The sequence below is a fragment of the Octopus bimaculoides genome, chromosome 1, assembly GCF_046866305.1.
Source record: "Octopus bimaculoides isolate indiv1 chromosome 1, ASM4686630v1, whole genome shotgun sequence".
NCBI lineage: Eukaryota > Metazoa > Mollusca > Cephalopoda > Octopoda > Octopodidae > Octopus > Octopus bimaculoides.
This window is the reverse complement of record NC_142928.1, coordinates 78,892,610-78,909,222: the sequence shown is the minus strand read 5'-3', so window position 1 is coordinate 78,909,222 and position 16,613 is coordinate 78,892,610. Positions and strand designations below refer to the sequence as shown.

Sequence of the window (16,613 nt, the reverse complement as noted above, 5' to 3'; positions counted from 1 at the left end):
ATGTCCACACATTGGTGAGCCTGTGTGATACATACATCTAGAGAATAGCCCTCTTCTGAGCCCTGTATGCTTTTGTCACAGGACCATCTTCTGTTATTTGATCTATAACTGGAGCCCTTAACAGGTTGCACCACCCCAGGCCAAAGCAGATCTGGAAGTAGTAACAGTGACTAAAGGGTAATTCTATACTCCTCTATGCTCCTGAACTCCCAAGCTGGTACTTCACCACAAGATGCAATTTAAGGTCTTGCTTAGGACCAAGTAATGTATATCAAAGTTAATTTAATTTATTATACTCATCATACAAAAACTGTTCAGAGCATTACTAAAACAAAAATTGATTTCATTGTTATAATAGTTAATTTTCTTTTCTCCTCTTTATATGCTACTGTGAATTGTATGGTAGCAATTTTTAATTACTGCTAGGATATTTCCCTTCACTAACCATAATAAAAGAGAGAGAAAGGTTTCAGATTTTCAATTACATTTGCCATCATTGTCTTTCTAATGCTCACTTTTCCATTCTTGCATAGGTTAGATGGAATTCACTGGAGAAGATTTTCTAAGCCTGGATGCCCTCCGGTCACCAACTCTTGCTTGTTGCCAAACAAGGTAATAATCCCCATAGTCTATCAAACAATGAATGCCCAAGATATAGCTTCAAATGTTTTTGTTAAGAAAGATTAAATAACATGTCATGACATGTCCAGAAACCCAGACATGCTTTTACAGTTGATTACAAGCATATGGCACTGCTTGTATTATTGATAGTGAGGTTGTTTTGTTTACAGTCAGCAAACATGAGTAAAGAGATTAAGTGAGGTAAAATAACAATGTCTTCTCTGAACAATGCTAGTAGCTAAGATTCATTTCATCAGCTTTGTACCTTACAGTCTTGTTGATTAACAACTCAGCTAACACACAGACAGAGATAGGTGCAGGTACTGTTGTGTGATTAAGACAACACTGCATGACACTTTGGGTAAGTGTCCACTACTGTAGTCTTAGACTGACCAATATCTTGTGAGTTAATTTGGTTGATGGAAACTGTGGAAGTCTGTCATATGAGTGTGTGTGTGTCTTTGTTTCTGTCCTTATCCCCCAACACCACTGGAGAAGTGATGATGCTTTGTTTACACCCTTGTAACTAAGTGGTTCAGCAAAATAGACTGATAGAATAAGTATCAGACTTAAAAGTGGGAAAAATAAGTGCTGGAGTCGATTTCTTTGACTAAAATCTTTCAAGGCAAGGCCTTTGCATGGTTGAAGTCAAGTACAAGATAAAAAGAATATGAGATATATGCAGAAACACTGCACCTGTGTTTATTTCTAATTTACTACTATGAAAGTGAAACTGCAAAGATCATGTTGTGCGGTAAAGTGTGAGTGTTAGTCACACTGATGATTAATTGGAGTTGAATAAAGGTAAACATTGGTGAAAGGTGAAGAAAATATTACAGTGGAAGACAGTTCTGAGAAGGTTTAATTACAGAACTTAGTAAGGGATATCGAAAGTGAGAAAGGAGTTATCTTTTGTCCTTTACCGGTTTCAGTCATTGAAGTGTAGCCATGCTGGGGCACTGCCTTGAAGGGTTTAGTTGAATAGATTGACCCAAATACATTTTTTAAAAATGTAGTAATTATTCTGTTGGTCTCATTTGCTGAACCTCCAAGTTACAGGAGATGTAAACACACACACACATGTTATATATATAAATATATATAAATATAAATATAAATATATAGGCTGTGTGGAAAGAAGAGTGGCTTTGTGATAAGAAGCTTGCTTCCCGACCACATGGGTCCAGGTTCAGTCTCACTGTATGACACCTTGGGCAAGAGTCTTCTACTATAGTCTCAGGCTGACCAAAGCCTTATGAATGGATTTGGTAGATGGAAACTAAGGGAAGCTCATTGTGTATGTATATATATATATATATATATATATATATTTATGTGTGTGTGTGAGCCTGTGTTTGTCCGCCATCGCCACAATTGCTTGACAACTGATGTTGCTGTGTTTATGTTCCTGTATCTTAGCAGTTTGGTAAAAGAGACCGATCGAATAAATACCGGGCTTACAAAGAATAAGTTCTGGGGTTCAGTTCTTCAAAAAGCCTTTTAAGGCAGTGCTCTAGTATGTCTGCAGTCAAAAAAAAAATATATATATCACCATCATCATTGTTTAGCATCTGTTTTCTATGCTGGTATGGGTTAGACAGTTTGACTGGAACTCGTGAGGTGCACCAGGCTCCAGTCTGTTTTGGCTGGGTTTCTACAGCCGGATGCCCTTCCTAATGCCAACCACTCCACACAGTGTACCAGGTGCCTTTTATATGTTACCAGCACTGGCCACGACTGATTTCACTTAGTCTGATGTGTCTTCTCAAGCACAGCAAATTACCAAAAGTCTTGGTCACTTGCCATCACCTCCATGAGACTCAACAGCCAAAGTCCTGGTCACTTATCATTGCCAAGGCTTTGGTTGGCTCGAGGCTACAATAGAAGATATTTACCCAAGGTGATTTATAGTGAGATTGAACCCAAAACCATGAGGCTGGGAAGTAAACTTCTTACCCCTTGGTGTGTATTGAATAAGCATCATTATGAGTGTAAATTATTTTGGGCTTTAAAAGAGTAGAGATTGTTGTAAGAGTGTAAGAAAATTCAAAGAGACAATACAACTAACCAGTGAGCCAGTAATAGTGTACTGGTAATGTGTGAAAGTCTTGCTTAATCAAATGGACATATATTTCTCATGTTACATATAGAAATATGTGCTGTGATACATTTTAGTCTGTATCTGACAGTCTAACTAGCAGCCATTAACAGGTTAGTTTTTTTTTCTTCACACACACACACACACACACACACACACACACACGCACACACACACGCATGCAATGACACATAGAACAATATTACACACGTACATCAGTAAAAATAGTTTTAAAAAACTTACATGAAACTTGGACATGAACTTTGTTGCTGATGATAGACCCTTGGGAGTTTTTGGCTATACAACGGTACTCCCCAGCATCAGAATGCTTAAGCTCCAGTTCAATATAGCTATTAGTGGTATCATTAAATACTTGGCCATTTTTCAACCAAGAATATGTTGGTGTTGGCAGTCCAAAAGCTCGACAACTAAGTATCTGGCGTTCTCCAACTTTTTTCACACTACCAGCTTTCAATTCTTCTGTGAATGCTGGAGGACTTGGTTTATCTGGAAGTAAAAAAACAGAAGACATACAATTTTAAAAATTTATTAGAATTTTCAAAGTGTCAAATTCTTATCAATCATGTCCAATTCTTTTCATGTCCAGTTTTTCTTTGTATTCTGGCAATAAAAAAATACAGTAATAAAAACAGCACTTTTACTTTTTTTTACCCCATAAATCTGTAATCAAGGAAAGGACAGCGGGTAATTAATCAACATTCTAGATAAGAATGTGGTACAAATGAATTAAAATAATTAATAGTTAATAATACGTGTTGTTGGTGTAACTGTTTTACCACCATTTTATCATGTTTGCAAGCGTGAGGATGGAGAAAGGGTTGGCTTTTGTCAAAGTAAATATTTTTACAGCTGAATACTCTTTCCACTACTGACCATTCAACCATAAACTAAAAATGGAACCCGTTTATGTCAATCAGCCTAACAAAAAAGAAAAACAGAAAAAAAAACATATATATATATATATATATATATATATAAAAGAAAGAAATCTAAAATTGAAGGAAACTAGTGATGGTCTGTATTAGTAAAATGGAGTTAATTCATAAGATTTGCAAGATAAAAGGCAGCGCAAAATAGAAAAAGTTCACATTACACAAACTTACTGAAAACTGAATAATGCACACTACTCAGAGGTAAAAACCCAATGACTATTGTTGTTGGTACTTCGTCGCTTTCGACGTTGAGGGTCCCAGTTGATCTGACCAACGGAACAGCCTGCTCGTGAAATTAACTTGCAAGTGGCTGAGCACTCCACAGACACGTGTACCCTTAACGTAGTTCTCGGGGATATTCAGCGTGACACAGTGTGACAAGGCTGACCCTTTGAATTACAGGCACAACAGAAACAGGAAGTAAGAGTGAGAGAAAGTTGTAGTGGAAGAGTACAGTAGGGTTCGCCACCATCCCCTGCCGGAGCCTCATGGAGCTTTTAGGTGTTTTCGCTCAATAAACACTCACAACGCCCAGTCTGGGAATCGAAACCGCGATCCTATGACCGCGAGTCCGCTGCCCTAACCACTGGGCCATTGCGTTCAATGACTATAATAACAGCAGTAAAGTTGGCATTCCTGACCATGTGGTCCATAGGGTAGTACTAATTTGTATGAGACACTTTCTATGAAATACATTTTATATATGATACTGGAAAATTTTGATGAATGTATATATTAACATATAATGTGGATGATCTCAGGATTCCTGATATTGATACCATGTAAATTTATTACATATTTATATTAATATGATAATTTTGAGGACAATAATGATGATGAAATGGGATTATACGTATGATTTAGTTATTTAAAAAAAAAAAACAGGTTTCAATAGAATGATGTCAGAGAAAGCAAATGGTGAAAAGGCACAACATACAGAAACAGATTAGTCTCTGGATATGGAATTTGGTTGTCTGTTCATTTCATATAATGTCTATTTTTCCAAGGTAGCAGGGCTTAGATGGGAGAAAACTGAAGCAGGATTATTTTCTTGGATGAAAGCTCTTCCTGTTACTCGGCCTTATATGTTTTTCACATAAAGGAATATTTTAAGTAATGAGCTAAGAGGAAATATTAAATATTAGGTGTAGAAATAATATAACTATTTGAGTCACATTCTTACATTGATACAATTGAGTGAAAGAAGAGGAGAAAAAAAAAAAACAGAAACAAAATACTATTAAGATGATTTCCTTTTTCATATTAAAAACAGCTGAACTGATAGCTGAATTGCTTACAAAGTGAAATACAAATGTTGGTCAACCACTACAGTGAGAGGTTTTCATTTGCACAATAACGGTGGAGAGTATTTACAGATATTGGTCTAGAAACAGCATGAGATCACATGTATATAACTTGCTCACCTCTCTGAAATGTACACACATATGAAGTCTGACTGATACTAGAAAATGATGGAACTTTCCTATAGCACACTCAAAATGAAATAATACATCACTGGAAACAACTAGATTGAAAGTTTTGCACAGAAAGACTAATTTTGGACGAAGTTATAATGTAATGTCTACAACAGTTTACAAAATTATAGCTAAGAGGTCTACACAATATTCACTTAGCTGACAAAGTGACAAAATTAATATGTATGTACAAGGATTAGCAAACTGTGTGAATAGTTAAGTATATAAGAGTGTGGAACAACCAGCTGAGATGAAGGCAATTTGTATCCTTTAACTGATACAGCATATTCATGGCTTCGTTGACATAATTACCAGAAGGTATTACAGTAGGAAGGTACTCTATAAAATTAACAATTTATTGATTTGAATATAATGTTCAATTTCTTCTTTATAACAAGAAAAAAAAACAACATACAAATCTTCATGAGATTTTAATTTGAATACATCTGTGTTTCAGAACAGATACATCTTTGTGTGTCAAAAAAGGTAATTAAAGGAGTTTGTGACAGAATGGATGTAAATCAATGCATCAGAAGGAAAAGTTAAACTGATGCCAGCATAGAAAAGTAGATGTAAAATGCTGATGAGGCACCAATATTCATAAAATAAATAATTTAGCTATCTCGCCTATATATACCAACTTCCCATTATCTAAATATTTATATTAAATAAGGATTTCTCAAAAGTATGAAGCTCCAGAAACTATCTGTTGATTGTGGAAAAATTTGTATGTATTGGGAAATGGAAAATCATGACAATCACAATTTTTCTGTCTCTTAACACATTTAGCCTATCAGATAAAGAGAAATGAAATGACTTCATTTTAAATTACTTTGGAAATGAAAGCTAGATTGTAAGTAAATTTTACTCACTTATGTCTGTCATGTGTTCATTAAATAATGATTTCTTTTACTTGGGCCATTGGTCCTTTTAGAAAGAGTGGCTAGAGTTGAAAGACTTTACTTAAATTTATTGATAGTTTTAATTTTATCAACCATGGAGAGATGAAAAGAAGTTTGTCTTGATAAAATTTCAACTTGAAACACTGTGTAACTGAATTATATAGCACGAAGCGTCTTTACCAGTCTTCTGTAACTTGCTTTTTATATATAATTTAACCCACTCCAATAACATGTACACACATACATGTATAGAGAGGTTTACATACATGCAAATGTGTGAGTGTGTCTGTGAGTGCATTGTATAAATAGACATCTTTATACAGCAAAGCATGATGAACAATAAAAGAATTCTAACATTTGATAAAGTGCTAGATTACTGAGCCAAAAGATGTTGAGTTCAAACCCAATCAAAAACCTTCAGTCAATCTAGCAGACAGCATGGTCAATCTTTACACAGTTGTATAGATTAGCTCTAGAAAATTATTCAACACCCAAATCAACTCTAATGAAGCAGACTTGTGGTCAGTGGTGTCCCAGTTGTGACCATCCTGTCTGTTTATTTCACTTTTTTATGACAACAAACAATAAGATGTGACTTGATGGATATTTTACTGTATTTCTAACAGGACAAGCAAGCATATAACAACTTTTCCATTAACTCTAGAAAATATCATCCATTTGTAAACCATCTACAAAAACAATTTCAGTCAATGTTCAGATTTGCAAACCTTTCACACCAGGGACATGCCACCTAGGTTGACAAGGTAGGCAGTGCTTACCCTGAATAAAATAGATTGATAGCAACATTCTCCTTTTATGGCAAAATATGCACCTAATTCAATAAAATTATGACGGTTACTCTGGTTGCTATGTATAAAATGCAAAATATTTTATTTTTTTGAAGGTTAGGCATAATTCACCCCTGCTTTTCAATCTAAATATTTATGCTATGTATAGTACTGCTGTAGTACATATGCTGTGTACACTCCTACAACACCATTTTATTTGCATGCTATAAAAGCAGAAGTAAATCTGCCTTCAACTCAGTCGAGCACCTGTGTCTTACTTAGTTTTTGTGTGTCTTACTATATAAAGGTCACCAACTGCCTACCCTGAGTAATTACTGATGGCATCTGCCTGGATTACACCCATACTATTATATATAGATAAATTTTATATATTATATATTATATATAGATAAATTTTATATATTATATATTATATATAGATAAATTTTATATATTATATATAGATAAATAAATTTTATATATTATATATTATATATAGATAAATTTTATATATTATATATTATATATAGATAAATTTTATATTATATATTATATATAGATAAATTTTATATATTATATATTATATATAGATAAATTTTATATTATATATTATATATAGATAAATTTTATATATTATATATAGATAAATTTTATATATTATATATTATATATAGATAAATTTTATATATTATATATTATATATAGATAAATTTTATATATTATATATTATATATAGATAAATTTTATATATTATATATTATATATAGATAAATTTTATATATTATATATTATATATAGATAAATTTTATATATTATATATAGATAAATTTAAAAATATTTCTAGAAGGTAAAAAACAAATTAATATTTTCCATTAACAAAAATATGAGCTTTATCTTCAAGATTTGATACAGAGCAATGAAAAATAATTAAAAGGGATCATGTCACCTTGTATAAGTTATATAATAATTGAAAAGTCTTAAAATTCTCAAGCTTTTCTCTCCCTTTGTACCATGTCAGATTAGACGACTTGTACTTAGATTCAGCCTGCAGTATGTACTGTGTAATGGTAGTATGAAAGTATTGCCAAAGTATTCATGATTGGCATATAGGTGTTCTTGGAATGTTCTTTCAAATTACAATGGAACTTGGGGAGAAAGGAGAGAGAAGAAAAAAGATTGAAGAGCTAGGAAACAGGGTGTGAGAGAGAGAGAGAGAGAGAGAGAGAATAAGGGAGACAAACACAGACCGGTTCTGGTTTTTGTATTAACAACATTATCTAATGAATACAAGCATGCTGGATAAACATTAAATAAAACTGAAAATGAAAGATATTTGCAATGGGAGTAGACCAAAGAATAGAATATTTCTTAAATCAGCCCTAATGTCTGATGGGAGAATTTTGAGCCATCTAGATGTGGGTATCTCAGGATTCAGGTACATCTAATCACACATGTACCACAAAGAAATGCAAATCAAATGTAGAAAATGATTATGATGATTCTTAGACTGGAGCATTATTTTTCCTTGTCATGATCATGCCATTAAATGAATTTTATATTAAACTGTTGATGAGGAAAGAAGATTTGACTGAAAGAAGATTGTCTGTGTTATAAAGAAAAAGAAAATTACTTTTGAATTTAAAAAGCTATGTAAAGTTCTATAGAAATGCAGTATTTAAAGAAAAGAAAATTTAAAACTAATGATATCTTAATTTCAATAGATAAACTAAATAATGGGAACATCATGTATAAAACAATCAACAAGTGCTTAAGTAATGAGGTTTTCTGTTGTTTTATTGAGAGAATTAAGTACAATTTTGGAATTAAATTTGCATCAAAGTTTAGTATGTGTGTGCATCCAACACACACATATATACACAGTCTTCTACATATATTTCATGTGTGTGTATATATATATATATATATATATATATATACACACACACACACATAGAGTTGTATATACCTATATTTTATACACACATGTTACATGCAGTTCTGCATGTCTGTACATATACACAGACACATGCAATATGTAATTGTGCATGAGTGCATTTATGTACACATACACCATTTTAATGTCTACTTTTCCATGCTTCAATGGACAGAGTTTATTGAGCCAGATTTGCTACAGTTGGATGCCCTTCCTGCCATCAACTCTCACCTGTTTCCAAGCAAGGTAATATTTCTTCATGACCCAACATGTTTCATAGAATATTGGAAAGGAATGACACAGGTTGCATGACAGTGACACTCGCAACTAACATGTGATGCCAAGACAAGGACACACAAACATGCACAAACACATACATTTTATATGGAAAGAGATAACAAAAGTGGTGATGGGACAGGAGAACATGAAGTACGGGTATGTAGAAGTTGTAAGAGATTGTAGAGAGTGTAAGGTCATTAGAAAGGGGGAATGGGTGAGAGGGTGAATATGATGAAGAATGAGAGATGGCAGATGTAGTGAATGAGGAGGAGAAACATATGGTGGTGGAACAGGACGATCAATGTAAAATGCTGGTGAAGGAGAATGAAAGATGGAAATGGTTCTTGGGCATTAAGAAGGATAAGTGAAGCTTGTGAAGTATGCAATCCACACATTTAACAACAGCAACAGAATCTCAGGACCTTGACTCTCTCTGAGGAAATGACAAATGACTGAGATGACTGGCTATATTGCTAATCATCCCAGTTATGTGTGCATATATATATATATATATATATATATATATATATATATATATATGTGTGTGTGTGTGTGTGTGTGTGTGTGTGTGTGTGTGTGTGTGTGTGTGTGTGTGCACAGATCAGAAGGTTAATTTTTCTAATAAAGATTATGGCTATTACCAGATAAGTCTGCAATATATATATATATATATATGCACAAATCAGAAGGTTAATTTTTCAACTGAAGATTATGGCTATTAGCAAATAAGTCTGTGACAAAATGATGATAAAACAACTGATAAAAATTACTCTGATGTTTATGAACTTTTGAACATAGCACTTGGCCATTTCAAGAACATTAGCACTTGATGACTCTTGCAGTTTTGTTTACCATTTTTACTTAACTATGAAATATCTTGGTAGAAACTTGCTCTTTCATATCTCTAATGAATTTTGTATTTTTTTCTTCTAAGTCTGAACTACATGATTCTTAATTGTTGTTTAGTGCAAAGGTTTACTATTAAAGATGATATGCACAAACCTATGATTAAAGATGTTTCAGTCTTGACCAGCTCAGCTTTTTTGTATGTCTAGGACTCTGTTATATACCAAGTTCCCTTCCACTTTTTTGAGTCAGTAAGACGTGATTTGAGGGAGATTTGGCTGCTTTTTCTGGGATTTTGAGCAAACATGTAAATTTAATGGTACTGCACATTATTTACATTTGATGGATATTTGTCTTCATCTTGTTTTGGGCAAATTTCGAACCTGGATTCTCATTCCTAGGGTATTTTTCAATGTTATTATTATTATTATTATTATTCATGTCACTGCCTGAAATTGATCTCAGAATCTTGGGGTTAGTAGCCCACACTCTTAACCACTACGCCATATGCCCGTGGGCATATGCAGTAGTGGTTAAGAGCGTGGACTACTAACCCCAAGATTCCGAGTTCAATTCCAGGCAGTGACCTGAATAATAATAATAATAGCATCGAAAAATACCTTAGGAATGAGAACCCAGGCTTGAAATTTCCCCAAGACACCTGATGAAGGCTGGAGGGTATATCAGCCGAAACGGTGTGTTAACAACAAAGATGAGGACAAATATCGGTCTAATGTAAATAATGTACATGATTCCTCATCTCTTAAATATAGAACTGTAAATGGTACTGGACCCTGACAGTTAGATGAACTGAGACATGAATGTACTTACCGTTCATTGTTTATACTTCAAAATCACAATATTAGGCCACTATGTTGAGAGATGTGGATTTGATTTAGATGTTTCTCAACCTCGAGGTGCCCTCAACTGGGTGACACACACACACACACTGGGCTAACCATATGTTTCTGAATAATACTGGGGTCAATGCAATTGGCTAACCCAGTCCTCTCAAAACTGATAGCCTTGGGTCTAAATTAGGATCAATTGTTATTGAAAACTATGAATGACAAAAATAGCAGTGCAGTATTTGGATGATTAACTGCATTGCCATTTTCAGCTACATCTTGAAATATACACCATGGTTTCAAATCCTGATAGGGTTGGCATTACCTCACATTTTCTGGTAGTATATAACACTACTAGAGGGATGTAAGAGATGGTAGATATAATTAACACTGGTTATGTACTTGGTTGATTCACTTATCTATACATAGATCTTTCTTATAATTTATGGTCTAGCATCAATGTTAGAAATAATGATTATTAAGGTAGTAGATTGGTAGTACTGGTAGAGCATTGGATAAGATACTTGATAAAATACTTTGTGTATTTCTTCTAAATCTTCATGTTTTGAGTTAAATGCAACTGAGGCCAACTTTGCCATTGATCCTTCCAGAGTTGATAAAATAAAGCACGAGTGAGTTAAGTACTAGCTCCATTCCTCAAAATTGCTGGCCTTGTGCCTAAGTTAGAAACAATAATTTAAGATGTTGAACTGGTAGAATCATTACTGAATTGGAAAAAAAATGCTTTGCAATATTTGTTCTGACTCTTGAAGTTCTGAGTTCAGATTCTGCCAAGTTCAGCTTTGCCTTTCATCCTTTTGGGACTAATAAAATAAAGTACCACTCAAATACTAGGGTTGATGGTGCATACTAATACTCTCCCATCAAAATTATTGGCCTTGTACCTAAACCAGAGATCATCATTATTATTTTTTTCCTATCTCAATAAACTGTCTTACCTCCATATAATTTTTGTCTGGTGAAATACAGAAAAATACATGTACATACGCATGCACACACGCACGCCTGCACACACACACACACACACACACACACACACACAAAATCACATTCAACCTGTCTAAAGTTCCTTCATGTGGTGGAGACTGGCATGGAGAATAAAGTATTTTGGGAGCTTAATTTGTCTGATCAGGGTAGTAATAATAGGAAATGTTGCAAATGATGTATGGGCATTATTCCGTGCAAACATCAATGAAAATACATTTGTACATTTCATGAGCACACAATTTCTATGTGAGAGACTCAAGTATGTGTGTGTGTGTGTCTGATTGTCTACAAGAGGGAGTAAGCTATTTTGAGAGTTGGGGGGGACATCCACATAAACATTAACTGTTCTGTATATTTTGTGTATATATAGTCATCCTTAAAACCATACACTAAAACTTAGAGATAATCTGAATTTACTGTTATTATTATCATTAGAATAAAAGACCAAAATTATGACCTTGGAACTTAATTTTTTTCAGAATTGCTTTTTTGCCAATTTAAGAGTACTTTATCTTTTCTTTCATATTTTGTCTTCAATGATGTTATTTTCTTGAAGTTTTGTTCATTTTTTTTTTACATACTTTTTGTTTTTGATACAATCTTTCTAAAGTTGATGTTACTTAATTCTGGATGTTCCTGCTATCACTGATAAAAGAATTACCTGATAAGAGAAGGGTGCATTGTTAGATTTCTCTTTTGTTTTTATTTTGTTGGTATTTTCCAATGATCTCCTTTTCCTTAAAAATCCCCTAAAACAACAGCAATAAATTATACAAATTTTTTATCTTCTAGTTTTTTTCTTTTGAAAACCCCCCCCGCAGAAACTATTCTTAGAGAATAAGAGAAAGTTTGTTTTGATAATGGGTGATGTTGCAGCCATACAACATAATTCTTAAAATTGATTAAGCACATAGTGGTGGGTGTACAGTTAGAACTTAAGCAGTTCTGTTTGCAACTACATGATTCTATGTTCATTCACATTGTACAACAGTTTGAACAAGTGTCTTTTATCAGAGCCTCAGACTGACCAGAGTCTTATGAGTGAAACTGAGCACATGGCAACTGTGTAGAGGTCTCTTAGACAGTAGACTTAATCTGGCTGTTTTTTATCTTTTTCTTGTAATCTTTTACTTGTTTCAGTCACTGAACTGTGGTCACGCTGGGGCACTGCCTTGAAATCAATCTCAGTGCTTTATTTTTTAGGCCTAGTACTTATTTTAGCAGTCATTTTTGTAAAACTGCTAATATTTTTAGACACCATATGACTATACACCTTACATTATCCAAAAGCTAAAATGTAGATTCTTCCTCTCACTCTATCTACCTCTTGGCTTTGTTATCTATTTTTGTCTAATATATATATATATATATATGGGAGAATTTATGAAAAAAACAACAACAGACAAGGACAAGTGGTGTAAACAACAAAAGGATGTATTAGTTTATATACATATATATATATATATATATATATATATATATATATATATACATACACAGTACAGTCAGCCAATCTGACCAGTTATGCTGACGACACAAAAGTATCACAGGCAGTTAGGAACCCAGAGGGCCTCATAAAACTTCAGAAAGACCTGAATGAAATTTACAAATGGGCTAACAAATATAACATGCAATTCAATGCTATAAAATTTCAGGCACTCCAATATCGGCCCAGGCTAAAATCGGAATACAGCGTTGCTATCTTTGAGGGTTTAGCTCCCAATTTGGGAATTGACAGCTATATCAATCCTCAAAGTGGACAGCACTACATCATACCAAAGATCCCATCTTCCCCATAAGGACATAGTACTGCAATAGTCTGGGTTTCAAGGGCCTGCAATTGTTCAACATTCTTCCAGGTAATCTTAGAGATGTAAATGATGTTGATGTGGAAGTGTTCAAGGAACTGGTAAAAATCAAATGTCTTCGTTCTGAATCTCTCGGATTCTTTCAATGTGCTAGCTTCCTGGTAACAAATCGATATTAATTAATATCTGATTTTTTACCCTATGTTTTAATTTGATTATATATATTTATATATATATATATATACAAATATACACACACACATATATAAATACAAATATATATATATATATGTATATACAAATACATACATACATCATCATCATCATCGTTTAACGTCCGCTTTCCATGCTAGCATGGGTTGGACGATTTGACTGAGGACTGGTGAAACCGGATGGCAACACCAGGCTCCAGTCTGATTTGGCAGAGTTTCTACAGCTGGATGCCCTTCCTAACGCCAACCACTCAGAGAGTGTAGTGGGTGCTTTTACGTGTCACCCGCACGAAAACGGCCACGCTCGAAATGGTGTCTTTTATGTGCCACCCGCACAAGCCAGTCCAGGGGCACTGGCAACGATCTCGCTCGAAAATCCTACAGGAGCCAGTCAGGCGGTACTGGCAACGGCCACGCTCAAAATGGTGCATCTCATGTGCCACCCGCACAAGAACCAGTCCAGGGGCACTGGCAACGATCTTACTTGGCTTGCCGGGTCTTCTCACGCACAGCACATTTCCAAAGGTCTCGGTCAGTAGTCATCGCCTCGGTGAGGCCCAATGTACGAAAGTCTTGCCTCACCACCTCAGCCCAGGTCTTCCTGGGCCTACCTCTTCCACGGGTTCCCTCAACTGTTAGGGTGTGGCACTTTTTCACGCAGCTATCCTCCTCCATTCTCACCACATGTCCATACCAGCGCAATCGTCTCTCTTGCACGCCACAACTGATGCTTCTAATGTTACACAAATACATACATACATATATATATAAATAAATACATATATATATACACACACACAAATACATACATATATATATATATATATATATATATGTACACACACACACACACACACACACACAAATACATACGTGTATATATATGTTGAGAAAAAGAGAGAGAAAAAGAGATACACATTCTAAATGTACTTAACTTATAAGCGTTACAAGTCATGGCCATTCTTTCATAAACATTTGCATTAAATGCGAAATTAACAATAATTTTATTTTATGAGAAAAAATGTAACACCAATAAAAGTCAATTAAAGTACATTTATTCCTTTTTTATAGAAATTCTTCTTGAGTACCTGATTTAACAGGAATTTTAAAAATATTTATTGCTTTTTGTTGTAGTTTATATGTGTTCAGTTATGATTTGGTTGGAACCATATAGTATGGTCTACAACTATCATGAGACTATTCAAGTCTCAACTTTGGAAGTTTGAACAAATATATGAATTGACCCCACACATACACACATGCATACATATATCAATTCAGGAGGACTTACAAAGGTCATGAAAAAATAAGAAAAAACCCCCCAGATTTTGGTCAAGTCTGAGTGCTTTTGATCCTAATTCTATTCAAACAACGCTGACGTGAAGGAACTAAATAATAATAGCATGTATAAAAGTCACACAGTTCAGGATCTTAAAACTAAATTTAATGTCAAAATTTATTTCATATTATAAGAATATCATTTCAGTTTTTTAAAGTCTGTCTATCTATACTGGCCTGGTATGGTTTGGATGAGATTTTGTATGGTTGGAAGCTTTGTTTTTCAATTTAAGGGAAAGTGACAAGATGGCTAAGGTGAAAGGAACTGTTAAGAGACTCATTTTCTATTTTGCCTCAGACAGAAATGCAAGCAGACCTGCAGAGTAGTCTCAGCTTTCTGGAGGATGTGACAATAATATCACACTAACCAGACATCTCAGCAATTCAGAAATGCAAAAACAATCAATGTGGCTGAATTCACTGTAACCTGAGAGAACAGACATAATATTTCTCACCAACTGAAGTTAACCAAATATCAAGACTTGATTGATGAGGCTGATGGTGATGTGAATCTAGAGGCCATTAGTTTTCATGACTACATATATATGTATGTGTGTATATCTGACTGTTGGTCAAATGTAACACATCTAATTCTTTATGTCTGTGATAGCTAATCAAGGCAGTTGATGTTGTACAGGTAGGAATAATATTCATTTTTATTGCTATTTTTTATGCATAAATATGCCTCCTAAAAGATAAGATAGTAATCCCAGCAGAAGCAATGTAGCAAAATCTAAACATGTTTGGGAAAAAACTGATGTAGCATACCAATGAGACCTTATGTGCAGGATATAGTTCAAGTTCATCAACAGTGTATGATATTAAGAAATAGAGAAAATAACATTTTTTGCTGACACCAGAAGAAAGAAGGTTATTAGAAAAAAACAAAACAAAAATCATAAAAAGATAATACCCAATTTTTATTTAGACTGCATATAGAAAGATAAATATATTCTGGAAGTGGATTTGCAGCAAAAGTTAAGGTAAAAAAAAAAAGACAGCTTTTTTATTCATAACTTTTGGGTAATGTTTTATGATTATCAGTAGACCAATTTGTTTTCGCATTTTCTACTAATCTACTTATTTTTATATCACAGTACAAGACTAGTGCTTGGAGTTAGGTAAACATGAGTTAGGTTTATTCCTATGTAAGTTGTATCAGCATCAATAATACAATGTAGACATTGTTTTACCATTTTTTTCTTTTACTTGAAGCTCAACTAGTTTAGAAAATCTTCTATTCTGATCCCTGTCTGGTCTCAAGTTTGCTGGATTAGTGAAGGTTCTATTAATGTGTGTGGGTGTGTGTGTGTGTCTGCAAGCATGTAAGTATGTATGGAGAAAGAGAGAAAGAGAATTAGACTATCTGATACATATTAATATAGACAAATAGAAAATATGAATATACAATACTAAAAGTAAAGTGATATGTTTTAAAAGTTAAAACTTCACAAATCATTACTCCAATTTTCTTGTTATCTCTGGACATGCACAATAATATGAG

At 33.9% G+C, this 16,613-nt stretch overlaps 1 protein-coding gene across 8 annotated transcripts in view; it reads right to left on the bottom strand.

Annotated features, from left to right (window-relative positions):
- LOC106871456 (protein sidekick-1) overlaps positions 1-16,613 on the bottom strand; it is a 589,083-nt gene that overhangs the window by 297,871 nt on the left and 274,599 nt on the right. For all 8 annotated transcript variants that reach the window (XM_089352508.1, XM_089352475.1, XM_089352495.1 and 5 more), the window contains one exon: positions 2,963-3,226. In XM_089352508.1, coding sequence (XP_089208634.1) covers positions 2,963-3,226 — 264 coding nt within the window. The remainder of the gene's footprint in view (positions 1-2,962; positions 3,227-16,613) is intronic.